General features: G+C 44.3%; 1 protein-coding gene across 1 annotated transcript; it reads left to right on the top strand.

The window, feature by feature from the left end:
• Window positions 1-1085: 1085 nt before the first annotated feature.
• On the top strand, window positions 1086-13155 carry LOC106564544 (myosin phosphatase Rho-interacting protein). The gene is made up of 16 exons (XM_014130676.2): window positions 1086-1202; window positions 2921-3057; window positions 3285-3463; window positions 3659-5342; window positions 6092-6257; window positions 6366-6491; window positions 6638-6706; window positions 6808-6897; window positions 8336-8445; window positions 9054-9540; window positions 9955-10216; window positions 10384-10495; window positions 10680-10839; window positions 11187-11300; window positions 12054-12140; window positions 12395-13155. The coding sequence occupies exons 1-16, from the start codon at window positions 1086-1088 to the stop codon at window positions 12539-12541; spliced, it is 4047 nt and encodes a 1348-aa protein (XP_013986151.2). The 3' UTR covers window positions 12542-13155.
• The last annotated feature ends 719 nt before the right edge of the window (window positions 13156-13874 follow it).

Here is a 13874-nt window from a genome sequence, read left to right as displayed (position 1 = left end):
ACAGGTGACCGCTCGCACTTGTCTGAAACCCTCAGAGGAGCCATCTGTAAAACAGGCCCACCACATGACATCTGTCCAATGGAGCCAGTTGCATATTTCCCTCTCTAAAGCTGATGACATCTGATACACACCTTTGGGGCCAGTGGGCCATGTTGGCTCCAATGAGAGTCAATTGATGTATTAACATGACAAAAGACAGAGCCACAATGGCAGTTATACCCACGCCAGTTTCACCCAGACTTGGATGAGTTCTGAGAGTATGAAGTGTATGACCTGTGCTGGTTACTTTGCAGATAAAAAATGAACTTGGAGTTAACAGTCATAAGGTATTTAAAAATTCTAGAAATACCTTTGAAGTGTTTTTAATATCATAATACCAGCATGGCAAAGACAGATTATGCTTTTAAGTCTTTGTGTTTCTTTCATTAACAAAATGGCTGTGAGTTACTGTGTTATGGTTATAGTATTGTGTGTCAAACTATTTTTGTACAGAGCTGTAAAGGTATAGCCTACCATCAGCGGTGGTTTTTGTTTCACTCAGTCGCTGTCTTAAGTAATTGTTGCTTCACCTCAAGGAACCCAGAGGATGTTGTTTGGCCACAATCAAGAGATGAAGTTACTTACTACCTGAAGCATTACAGTGTAAAGACCGCTACAGGTCATTACTGATATGGTCCATATTCTGCTGCAGAATGCAATTCTAAAGATGTAAGATCTTAATTTGATCAGTTAGTAATTTCCACTTTGAAATTTCAGACTAGATTTGCCCTAAGGAAAAATGTATCAACCACTACAAAACTGTCCATTAATTATAATCCACATAATAATTCACATTTCCTGTTGTTGCAGGATTATTTTCCCGCTGTAGTAAACTGACTCAAATGAAGTTCCTACGTCTGTATAGTGTTGCTCTTGACATACAGCATTACTATGTGCTATCCATACTGTATATGATTTGATTGGTTATCCCACCCCTAATCAGAATGTACCACCTTTGTGTAGGTTGATTTTGTAATAACGCATCATTGCACTGGGCCGTACCATCAGAGTAAAATAGGGGTGTTCACCTGATCTGAGGATCCATCATGTCGCTCTGTGCTGACGACTTTTACTGCCACCATTTCCAACCCAACACCTTTGACCCCTCCCGCTGTGGTTCGTGCCTGCGCCCGGGACACATGCACCTGAACAGTACCTCACAGGTGAGCCAGGCAGGAGGGGCTAGTGTTGAGGGAAATGGACGATGGACGGCTAATGACTGTTAAGGGTTATTGGGTTTGGAAAAGGTCCGGATTATTACCTTTGCTGTACAGTAAATTGTGGTATATGTTTGAAACACTTCCAAAATCGTTCATTTTATCTTCCAAAGTGGCAGTATGAGGAGTAACCATTTCTGAATGAAACAAAGGAGCATATTAAACAACATAATGATGCAATGAACACAAATAAAGCCACCAAGTGGGATAATTATAATATAAGCTATACTGTAGGTGTGATGAGGACTGACGAACACACAGGTTGGCGTTTGATTATATTATTATTCTATCATTAATGAATGAAAAGCTCATTTGCATCCCTTGGGGGAAAGATAGTAATCTAATCCGCTCACATAACACATTGCACACAAGCACCCACACACACACAAGCACACACACAAGCACACACACAATACATACACAAGCAACCACACACAAGCAGGCGCACATACACACACACACACACACACACACACACACACACACACACACACACACACACACACACACACACACACACACACACACACACACACACACACACACACACACACACACACACACACACACACACACACACACACACACACACACACACACACAACACCAGCCCACTCAACTGAACTCTAAGGATGGACCTGTACCAGAAATACAATTCTACTAATCTTCACTGTCATTGGAGTAATCTAATATGCTCAAACAACACATGCACACAAACACCCACACTCACAACACCAGCTCTATGGATGAACCTGGACCAGAAATACACTTCTACTAATCTTTATTTTCATTTGAATAATCCTTTCATTTCAAAATAACAGAATATTCTACATAGAAATCCACGCCTGCTCACAACACGGAGATCTAAAGTCAAAAAAGAAGAAAGGCTTTTGTGTGTTGTAGGGAGGGCAAGAAATGAAAGAGGGATCAAGAAAGGGTTGAGAGGAGGATGGGTGGATTCTGGTTGTGGAAGAGCCGCAGACCAATGAAATAATGATGAGCAAGGCCAGGGACAGGTTGTGTTACCGTCGTCTGTGCCGGCCTAATGTATTAGCTCAGGTAGATAAGGTGAAGAGAGGAGAGGTAGATGGGGGAGGAGAGGGGGGGAGAGGGAGGAGAGAAGTTGTTGTTGCTACTTGCAGCCTGTCTTAACAGCAGATTTGTAAAGGGACGTCCAAGGAAGCTCTGCAAGCAGGTGTAGTAAGAAGTTAACATTTTGTTTTAGCTGTGATGAGTTATACGGAAAGTTAGCTTCTTTTCATTTATTCCACAGGCAGCCATTTTGTCTGAGGTTTGTTTACTTTACTTGTTGGTGCTTTATCACATGCTTGTTGAACTGACCTTGAGAGTGGTTGCAACTCATTCATTTAATTCATCTTTAAGCATTGTAATGTCATTGGTCACACTAGGTAATGACTGTCTTGCCATAGAGATACCTGTACACTGCAGCATGTTTGAATTTGTTTGATTTGTCTCCAACTTTATTTTCACGTTACTATGCAACTTTCTGTAAACACAACAGAATTACATTCTTTGTGTACCGAGCCTTAAAAGTGACTTTTACACATCTCAGATGGTTTGCTGAATATACAAAGCCATTGACCAGTTTGACATTCTCTAAATTATTAACGATTGGACGAAATGTGTCCCGTTCCACGAATCAGGACAACCATGACTTCCTGTCGGAGGTGACCAGCTACAGTGATGTCACAAGGAGCGTCTGGACCTATCAGGAGAGCCTAACTCATACTCCGAGCCCTGACTGGAAACTCAATATCTGTGACTCTGACACGGTACACAGGTGAGTGTGAGTGTCATTGGCAGTTGACTTTAGTAACACTACATTAAGGTATACTTAAAGTGATTTATAAAACTTTAATAAACAGTTAGAAAACATTATATTTGAATGAAATTCTACAATCAGGTAGTGATTTCTCTTAAACTAGTTCTACAGTACATTGTGCCAAACTCATAGAGTGTGTACTCCTACCAATGCCCCTCATGCCCTCCCTCTATATCTCCACCCAGCAGTCAGGAGGACCAGTGGGACTTCCTGACAGACCCAGGGAGGAGTGGCTCTAGCAGCCCAGCAGGGTGTTGTGTGACGGGGCCAGAGATGACCCGGGTGGACCCCTCTCCCCACAGATCACCACACAGCTCACTGATGGAGGAGAAGAGAGGCCGGGAGAGGTTCAGGCGACCCTCAGGTCAGACCAGCTCACAGTATTACAGACAGACATTTTGTCTGGGACTGCTGCTACAATTTTCATTCAATTCAATTTTAATTCAAAATGTTATTGTCATTTTTCAGTTAACATTTAAATGTGTCTTTGCTTTCCATTTGAGTGGGGCTCAATCAAATGGATGATCTACCATGCCATGTTCCTACTCCTCACTTCTAGGATCAAGAGGAGAAAGCGGCTACTTCTCTCCGGACAGGAAAGCCTTATTTGATGGTGGTCCCCACGCTCAGGTGGAGGGTGTATCCAAACGGCCTTACCGGCACTATGAGAGGGGCCATCCACTCCCCACAAACCACAGCCCAGAACCCAAAGCCTGCATCCCCTACCGGAACGTGAATCTCGGAATTCCCTCCCAGAGGAGAAGCGATGAAACGTTCCAGCAGGAGACCTGGAGGAGCGAGTCTCCGCAGAGGTACACCTATCATTCCAACTTCAGACATGGTGGCACTGATTCTCCAGATCAGTCTCCTAGCCCTCGCTCCCCATGCCCAAACCGGTATAAACTTGCTGAATCTCGATCTGCGTCCTCCCAACCTAGAAGCTCCCACTCCAAAAGTCACGCTCTGTCTCACTCATCTCGCTCCTCGTCTCGCCTTCCGTCAGGACGGTCCAGTCCCTCTCACAGACGAGGGTCTGTCGTGTCTCGCCACCCCTCCCCGTCTCAAAACATGGCCTCCTACAAACACACTGACTCCTCCCACGTAAGAAATGGTAAAACAGAGCATTACGCCAATGGGCGTGATCAAGATTCAAGGGAGTCAAGAGAGTCAAGAGAGTCAAGAGAGTCAAGAGAGCCAAGAGGATCAAGAGAGTCAAGAGAGTCAAGGGAGTCAAGAGAGTCAAGAGGATCAAGAGGATCAAGAGAGTCAAGAGAGTCAAGGGAGTCAAGGGAGCCAAGAGAAGAGTCAAGAGAGTCAAGAAAGCCAAGAGGATCAAGAGAGTCAAGAGAGTCAAGAGAGTCAAGAGAGCCAAGAGGATCAAGAGAGTCAAGAGAGTCAAGGGAGTCAAGGGAGCCAAGAGGATCAAGAGAGTCAAGAGAGTCAAGAGAGTCAAGAGAGCCAAGAGGATCAAGAGAGTCAAGAGAGTCAAGGGAGTCAAGACGTCCCTCCCACAACTCAAACAGTCACAGTTTGGACTCTGAAAAACTGTACAAAAATCTTGACTCCATCTCTCGACGTGATTCTCCAGCCTTGCAGCCAAACTCCTACGAAGGGCCTCGAAGCCCCCGGCTCAGAACAGATAAAAACCCTTCTCCAACCACTCGCAGTCGTGATAGTCGGGAATGCTCTCCCCCTATAAGTGGCTATGGTACACACAGCCATTCACCCCAAAGAGAAACCAAGCATAGCGACACCAGACCTGACACAGCACAGAGCTACTCAAGGAGACCAGAGAGGGTCGCTAGAGAGGAACGGACAGAGATGCACCCCCCTAAAACCAACCCCAGCCTCCCTCCAGGCTCCTGGCGTGGCTCCTCCCACTCCCTTCTAAGCCCTTCCCTCTCTTGTAGCTCCTCCCCACCACGACTAGGCATCGACTCCCAGCTGCTTGCCAATTCGTTGAAACCCCACGCTGCGACCATGGAAATGAATGACAGGCCAATCAGTGACAGGAGCAAGAGTAATATAAGGCGGGGCCTGGAGTACCTGTTGACCCGAGAGGAGCCCAAGAGAACCGCCTCAGTGGACTCCCAGGGGATGACCATAGAGGACTACGTCATTCTGGCCGACATCCCCAGACTGGACCTGGGGTCAGAGGGAGAGGGGGCGGAGGTGCTACTGGGCCCGAGGAGGAGGACCCAGAGCCCCAGCCCACGTAGAGACCAGAGGCACAGGACACCCAGGTGAGTGGGGAGACTGGAGAGGCGACAGGAGGGACATTATAGAGAGAGAGGGAGGAGGGAGGGAGGGCAGAGGAAGCATGATGAATTTCTATGCATATTGTAAGGACCTACTGGATGTACAGTGTATTGTAAGGGCCTACTGGATGTACAGCATATTGTAAGGGCCTACTGGATGTACAGTATATTGTAAGGGCCTACTGGATGTACAGCATATTGTAAGGGCCTACTGGATGTACAGTATATTGTAAGGGCCTACTGGATGTACAGCATATTGTAAGGGCCTACTGGATGTACAGTATATTGTAAGGGCCTACTGGATGTACAGTGTATTGTAAGGGCCTACTGGATGTACAGCATATTGTAAGGGCCTACTGGATGTACATTGTATTGTAAGGGCCTACTGGATGTACAGTATATTGTATGTAAGGGCCTACTGGATGTACAGCATATTGTAAGGGACTACTGGATGTACAGCATATTGTAAGGGCCTACTGGATGTACAGTGTATTGTAAGGGCCTACTGGATGTACAGCATATTGTAAGGGCCTACTGGATGTACAGCGTATTGTTAGGGCCTACTGGATGTACAGTGTATTGTAAGGGCCTACTGGATGTACAGCGTATTGTAAGGGCCTACTGGATGTACAGTGTATTGTAAGGGCCTACTGGATGTACAGTATATTGGGTCAGGATTTTCTCTCATTGTCTCTCTCTTGGTCTCTATTTCTCTAACTTTTCTTCTATTGTAGGTATGTAGAGGAATCTGATAGCTGCAGTACGAGGGTTGAGTCTGATGAGAGAGGGAGAGGCAGAGAGAGGGGGAGAGACAGGAGGGAGAAAGAGAAGGAGAAATATTGCGACTCAGAGGACGGACGACTGTCCCGAACCCAGTCCACAACTGCGCTTCAGCCACAGGTGATACGCTTGATACCTTTGAATACTTTAAAAACAGGTCTGCCATCAAGTCTCTCATACTGTAAGTACCATCATATAACCATTATTCATATAATCCATTTGTTACAGAGGTCAGACAATCAAACTAGAAAGGGCCTCAGATCTTCTAAACCACGGCAGAGAGTTCTACCTGAAAATACTCAAACACAGTCTGACCAAAAGGGCTGGATGTCAAAACTGGATGAATATGGGGAGGTAACACTGCAAATGACACACGTGACCATGTGTTAGAACAAACTGGCACAGATAGAGGAAAGCATCATTCAAAACAATAGCAGTGTTTTGAATATTTTGAAGTGTCACTGGTTTGACTGAGTCTGTTTGGCTTGTGTTTCTAACAGTGGAGGAGACACTGGTTTGTGATGAGGGATGCTGCACTGAGTTTCTACATGGACTCTGAGGCTGAGGAGGTGACACCATTTCCTATGTCTGCAATATCAGTTCGCCAATTATATACCCATAGAAGTATTTTTGAGTCTGTATCACGCCAGTTCCTCCATGTCTGTTGTAGTCAGATGACCTGGATGGAGAGATAGACCTGACGTCCTGTATGAACGTCCAAGACTTTGACGTGGAGAAGAACTATGGATTCCAGATACACGTGTGTTCTTCCTGGTTTTTCTCTCATTGAACATCTACTACCAATACAAATACTACTACTACTACTACTACTATTTCTGCTACTAATAATACTACTACTACTGCTGCTGCTGCTACTACTACAGATGCCGTATCCTAACTTGAGCCAGTTTTCTACAGCAAAAAGAAATGTGAATTATTGTGTGGATTATAATTATTTGACATTTTTTTGTAGGGATTGATAAAAGTCTGACATTTTAAAGTGGACATTACAAACTTTAGAAGCCTTTTGAAACCTTGAATACATTACAAGTTTGCGTTTCCTGATGTGCAGGAAAATTCTCAGCAACAAAAGAGTGATCAAATGAAGATCCGATATCTGTACTCCTACTACTACTGCTACCACTAATACTACTACTACTGCTGCTACTGCTACTACTACTACTACTGTCTACTACTACTACTACTACTACCACTAATACTACTACTACTGCTGCTACTACTACTACTACTGCTACTACTACTACTACCACTAATACTACTACTACTGCTGCTACTACTACAGGCTACTACTACTACTACTACCACTAATACTACTACTACTACTACTGCTGCTACTGCAAGTTCATACCACTAATACTACTACAGGCTACTACTGCTGCTACTGCTGCTACTACTACTAGTAATACTACTACTACTGGCTACTACTACTACTACTACTACTACCACTAATACTACTACTACTACCACTGCTGCTACTGCTACTGCTACTACTATTGCTACCACTAATACTACTACAGGCTACTATTGCTGCTACTGCTACTACTAGTAGTAATACTACTACTACTGGCTACTACTACTACTACTACCACTAATACTACTACTATTATCACTGCTGCTACTGCTACTACTACTACTATTACTACCACTAATACTACTACAGGCTACTACTGCTGCTACTGCTAGTAATACTACTACTACTACTGGCTACTACTACTACTGCTACTACTACTACTACTACCACTAATACTGCTACTACTGCTGCTACTGCTACTACTACTACTACTACTACTGGCTACTACTACTACCACTACTACTACTACTACTACTACCACTGGCTATTACTACTACTACCACTAATACTACTACTACGACTACTGCTGCTACTACTACTGGCTACTACCACTACTGCTGCTACTACTACTACTGCTACTGCTGCTACTACTACTACTGCTACTACTACTACTACTACTACAGTCTTGGGCTGCATCTGAAATGGCATCCTAGTCCATCCATAAATAATGCACTACTTTTGACCAGGGCCCATAAAGTAGTGCACTATATATCATGTAGGGTGTCATTTTGGATGCAGTCTTGGTGTCAATATGCTTTAGTTCCTTCCTGTTTGTAACCCCTCAGACATGGCTTTTCTCTGTTCTTTATCTCTTGATCTCAATCAGACAAAGAAAGCAGTGTTCACTCTGTCAGCCTCGACCTCCAGGATCAGGAGGAAGTGGGTTAATGTGCTGAGACGGACTATCCAACCCAGACACTCTGCAGACATCACACCGTGAGTGTTTCTATTGACTGTGTCATAAATGGCACTGTGTCAGAAATGGCACTGCGTCTAAAATGGCACTGTGTCTAAAATGACGCTGTGTCTGAAATTGCATTCCATTCATTATGTTGTAAAGTAATTATGTGCATTTCTGTTGTGATCTTAGGCCACACCAGTCTAAGTGCAGGATTTTGTTTCTGAAATGGAACTGTGTCTGAAATGGCGCTGTGTCTGAAATGGCGCTGTGTCTGAAATGGCGCTGTGTCTGAAATGGCGCTGTGTCTGAAATGGCGCTGTGTCTGAAATGGCACTGTGTCTGAAACGGCACCCTATTCCCTATTTACTGCACTACTTTGGATCAAAGCTCCTATTAGCCCTGGTCCAAACTAATGTACATTACAGGGAATAGAATAGGGTACCATTTCAGACGCAGACAAAGTCCTGCACTTAGACTGGTGTGGCCTAAGATCACAACAGAAATGCACATAATTACTTTACGACATAATGAATGGAATTGGAGGCAGCAAGAAGACAATTAGACAAATGTAATAATATACAACAGTAAAAAATGTGACTATATCTGAAACACTTTTCCTATGGTCCCCATTATTATACCACAGACGGTCAGACAGTGAAAGAGAAAATTCTCAGCCTGTGTCGTCTCGCCAGCCTCCCTCTGTGCTCACCTGTGAAGACTCCGATCCTCAGACCACTAACTCCACCTCCAACCTTCATCAAATGGACTCTGTGGCCACGGATCGAAATGACACCTCCCCCGACATGTCATCAGACAGTCAGAGAGAGGCAGGAGAGGGCTGGGACAGAGAGCAAGCCAAGCGATTGGAGGAGAGGAACAGATGGTTTGAGGGGGGGATCCCCTTTAGAGAGATGGGCAGCAGATGGGACTCTCTGGATCTGAAGAAACCCAGCGTACCTGTCACTCACACCATGGATGTGGACGTCAACAATAAGTGGGTGGAGTTCGAGAGTCTAACATTCGGGGAGATGAGCGCGTTGTCTCTGATTGGTGCACAGACTAATCAGACCAATCAGACGATTCCTAATCAGACGATTCAGACGACCAGTGCAACGGCCCTACAGAGGGAGGTAGCGTGAGAATTATTTTCCACTCAAAATCCTAAATGCAAAACAGTTATTTGTTCATTTGAGTGTTTAACATTTAACAATCAGAACATTTAGAACTGTCTTGTAAAGGTATTGTGGAAACAGAGAGGATGTTTTTAATATACATAATGAATAATTTAGGGAATCTTTCCTCACCCTTCTCACATGTCCTCTCTCTCTCTATCTCATTCTCTTTCTCTCTCTTTTTCTCTCGCTCTCGCTCTCTCTATCTCCCTCTCGTTCTCTCTCTCTCCTCTCTCCCACTTTCTTCCCCCCTCCTTCCCACTATTTTCTCTCTCCATCTCTCTCAACCCTCTTCCCTTTCCTCTTCCCGCTCTCTCTTTCTTCCTCCCCTCTCTATTCCCCTCTTGACCCCCTCCTCTCCCTCTCTCTCAGGCGCTATCACTCAGGCAGCAGGTGGAGTGTCTGCGTAAGGAGCGTGTGGAGATGGGGATGGAGGTGGACAGTCTGTGTGGCCCCTGGGCCCCCTGCGGCCAGCGTCTGGAGAGTATGGAAGCGGCCCACCGCAGGGCCCTGATGGAGCTCCAGGAGAGCCACGCCAGGGAGGTCCGAGAGCTGCAGAGACAGAGAGAGAGACTGCTGCAGGAGGAGAGCCAGGCCACGGCACAAGGTGAGAAGGAGAGACCTGTTGGGAATAGTGTGTAATATTATGTAGGGTGTTATGTGAATAATTCTGGGGATGATGTCACAAAGCAACTTTTGTTGTGGAACAGATTACCTACCCACCTGTGTCCTGTCCTTCCCCTTTTCATTTCAATGTTTTCTCTTTTCCTTGTCATGTTATGCCACTTCTGTGCTCAATAGCAGTTGAGGCCCTGAAGGAGGCTCACAGGGAGGAGCTGGAGAGGGAGGTGGAGAAAGCCAGAAGGATGACTGAAGGGGGTGGCCATATGGATACTATGTACAGAGGACAGACGTGAGATCCATTCTCTTTAAGACATCAAAGTGAAAGGCACCAAAAGAATGTGGAAGAGAACGTTTTCTCTAATGGGATAACTATCCACCCTGTTCTTGTGTATCAGTGTGGTTGTGCATTCATGCATCTGTGCGGGCATGCCCACATGCATGTGTGTTAAACATGTGTTCTTGGTTCTCTACAGGCCCCAGGCTGATGCCCTCCACAGTGAGTTGGACGTTCTGTCAGAGAGATATTCCAAGAAGTGCCTGGAGCTGAACCGGGCCGAGCAGAGCGGAGGAGACAGAGAAACAGAGCTGAGCTGGAAGGACAGAGAGATGGAACAGCTCCGCAGAGAGAACCAGGTCAGAGGTCAGAGAGCAGAGAGAAGGAGGGAGAGTGAGCAGAGAGAAAGAGCAGAGAGAGACAGAAAGAGAGAGAGCAGAGAGAGAAGGAGAGAGGGAGAAAGAAAGAGCAGAGAGAGAAAGAAGAAGGAGAGAGGGGGAGAGAGAGCAGAGAGAAAGAGCAGAAAGAAAGAGCAGAGAGAGAGAGAAAGAAAGAGTGAGAGCGAGCAGAGTTTGTCATGAGAGACTAATTAACAACAAATGAATTATCTAATTAATTATCTAATTAACAATTTAAGCAATGTACCATACTGTCACACAGTGCAATAGTAATAAGTATTTTTATTTCTTCTTCATGTTTGTCTCAGGAACTGCAGGCTCGTCTGACTGAGGAGATCAGCCACATGCGCCACTTCATCACAGGTCAGAGGTCAGGAAACGTCTCCCCTGGCAGCTGTGAGCGCAGTCCCTCGCAATTGGAAGTAAGAATAAAGTTTGACATTCTGATTAGTTGTATTGGAAGCAGAACCGGATTCAAGTACATGTTGTATTTGACCATTTGTTATTTAAATGCCTTCTGTGTATTTGACTATTTTCAAATTCACAGCCTAAAACAAGTATTTCTATTTGAGTATTTGAATGGTTATTTGTAAAAACCAAATAATCGACCCAATTGTATTTGAAAGTATTTTCAAATACATATTTCAAATACCTGGGTTAAATGCATTATGCATTGGAGTGTATTTAAGTATTTTCAAACACTTTCCAAGTGTATTTCCAAACACATTTCAATACTCAACTGCTTGTTTTTTTCAAATCAAGATGATCTGAATACTTGTTTTGAAGTGTATTGAATTGTAATGGAAATTCTTGTATTAGTATTTAGGTCTGATTGGAAGCAAGGCTTACATCGGAGTTGCTCTATTGATTGGTGTGTAGATTAGTGTCGGCCATTGGTGATTGGTCATGTTGTAATGTTGTCCTCCAGATGCTGCCATCTATTGGCTGGACCAGATTCATTCAAATCGTGAAAAACTCACCTCAATGACATGCTGCTGGGGTCCTAAAAATAACCATGTAGAACAACTAGTCCTGGTCATCAGTGACATCAGTGCACTATTCGTTCATTGACACAATACTGGTGAAAGAATTGTGGAATAATCTTCATATTGATGAGTATTGCATCACTAAAATGACCAAAAATACTAAACTGATGTATCTGTGTTTCCCCCCAGATGCTGCTACGAGCAAAGGAGATTGAGGCCGAGTACCTACAAAAAGAGATTGGCTGTCTAAGGAATGAAGTGCAGTCTCTAACTAAGGTACTACTGGTATATCCTGTATCGACATGATCAACCCTTACAAAATCCTGATAGCACACCATAAACACAAATACTAATCTTTAGTCAAATTTCCCTCATCATCTTGTCCTAAGGTACTTGCATATGCCGTTTCTACTGTTCCACTCCAGACCAACCATTCAACCACCATACGTGTTTACACACACAAAACAGAATATGGATAAGAAATGTCACTCTACTGGTCTCCTCCGTGTTGGTCTATGACCCCCCCCTAGGAGAAGCAGAGTTTGTGTGACCGCTACAAGGAGGTGTACGTGGAGCTGATCGGGATGAAGGGTCGCAGTGAGCTGGAGATCAGGGACCTCAGGGAGCACCTCAGACTGGCTAACGCAGCACTGCAGGAGGGGAGACGAGACACCTGAGACTGGCCAACGCAGCGCTGCAGGAAGGGGGAAGAGACACCCGAGACTGGCGAACACAGCACTACAGGAAGGGGGAATAAATAGAGTTGGTGGATAGATAGTTGTGAAGAGCCAAGAAGCCATACTGTGGTTAGCCTGGAATTCTCCAAACTGATATGCTCAGTTTCAACATATAGCAAAGTGAAACCGTGGTGAAATAGAGCACATCAATCTGGATTCCAGGCTAGGCTGTGGTTGGAGTTATAAGACCAAAGAATGCATGTTTTATAGAATGACAGGGACAACCACGAAATAACACCAAAGAACATACCCCAACAAATGTGTTGTTATTTATTATTATTTTTTTACACACGTACTCTTTATTGAGTAATTAATAAGACACATGCAAGAGTGAAGTCTTACTGTGCTGTGACCTCACAATGATATCAAATAATATGTAGTAATCTGTGGCAAGGAGGTGAAAGTGGGACTAAAAGGGAGGAGAGAGAAAAGGCAATGGAGAGGTGGATCATGATGAGGGCAATCTTCTCCTGTAGGGGGGCATCTCTCTCTCCCTCATATTGGCATGCCATCATTATTGCAAAGCACCCTGGGAAGGAATGAAAATGCAAGCAATGTCAATGGTCATTAATTCTCACAGTTGTATTATTTCTCTTCATTCTCTTTTAGATAATCATTGGTACCATTTCAACAAGTTCCAACATTACTGTTTGGATTAGGTACATACCATTATGTAAATAAGATGTTGCACGCATGCACTCTAAACTACTGTTAGGGACAGTAGTATATTAAAGATATGTTTTATTTTAGGGTAGCCTGTGTGTCACCCTGGGACTAGTAATGATATTAGCCTTTTATACATCAAAAGCTGTATCAATACATCTCTTCTCATAACTGACCTAGGTTCAGTCGTCATCGTCATCATCCTCAGGGACGAAGATGTCATGCTCCTCAAGTAGAGCCGCAAAGTTCTTGCTGATCAGAGTTCCCACGTACAGGAAGGGAATCACTACAGCGGTCATGCGGATAAGGCCGAAGGATATCTGGGTGATAGGGGCGAAAGAAAGAAATTCTGAATATCTACAATCTAAAACCGCTAATATCATACAGAAACATGACCACATCAAGCAACACAGTATATGGTTCAAAGCCTCATATAAGATAACATGGGATTTTTCAGAATGCATAAATCCGCAATAATTCCCTTGATTCACATAATAAATACAGATGCTCAGGGTGCCATACTCATAATACAATAAATTATGGATCTGAAATGTTTTATTTCCCACAACAGGCTAATTCAATTGATATGGACTTTGACCTAAAAATGGAC

Source organism: Salmo salar, chromosome ssa02, assembly GCF_905237065.1.
Source record: "Salmo salar chromosome ssa02, Ssal_v3.1, whole genome shotgun sequence".
NCBI lineage: Eukaryota > Metazoa > Chordata > Actinopteri > Salmoniformes > Salmonidae > Salmo > Salmo salar.
This window is presented reverse-complemented; position numbering and strand designations above follow the sequence as displayed.

Coding starts and splice junctions, on each gene's coding strand:
- LOC106564544 (XM_014130676.2), top strand. CDS start 1,086: ATGTCGCTCTGTGCTGACGACTTTTACTGCCACCATTTCCAACCCAAC. Junction 6,707..6,807: donor TGGACTCTGAGGCTGAGGAG/GTGACACCATTT, acceptor TGTCTGTTGTAG/TCAGATGACCTGGATGGAGA. Junction 8,446..9,053: donor CACTCTGCAGACATCACACC/GTGAGTGTTTCT, acceptor ATTATACCACAG/ACGGTCAGACAGTGAAAGAG.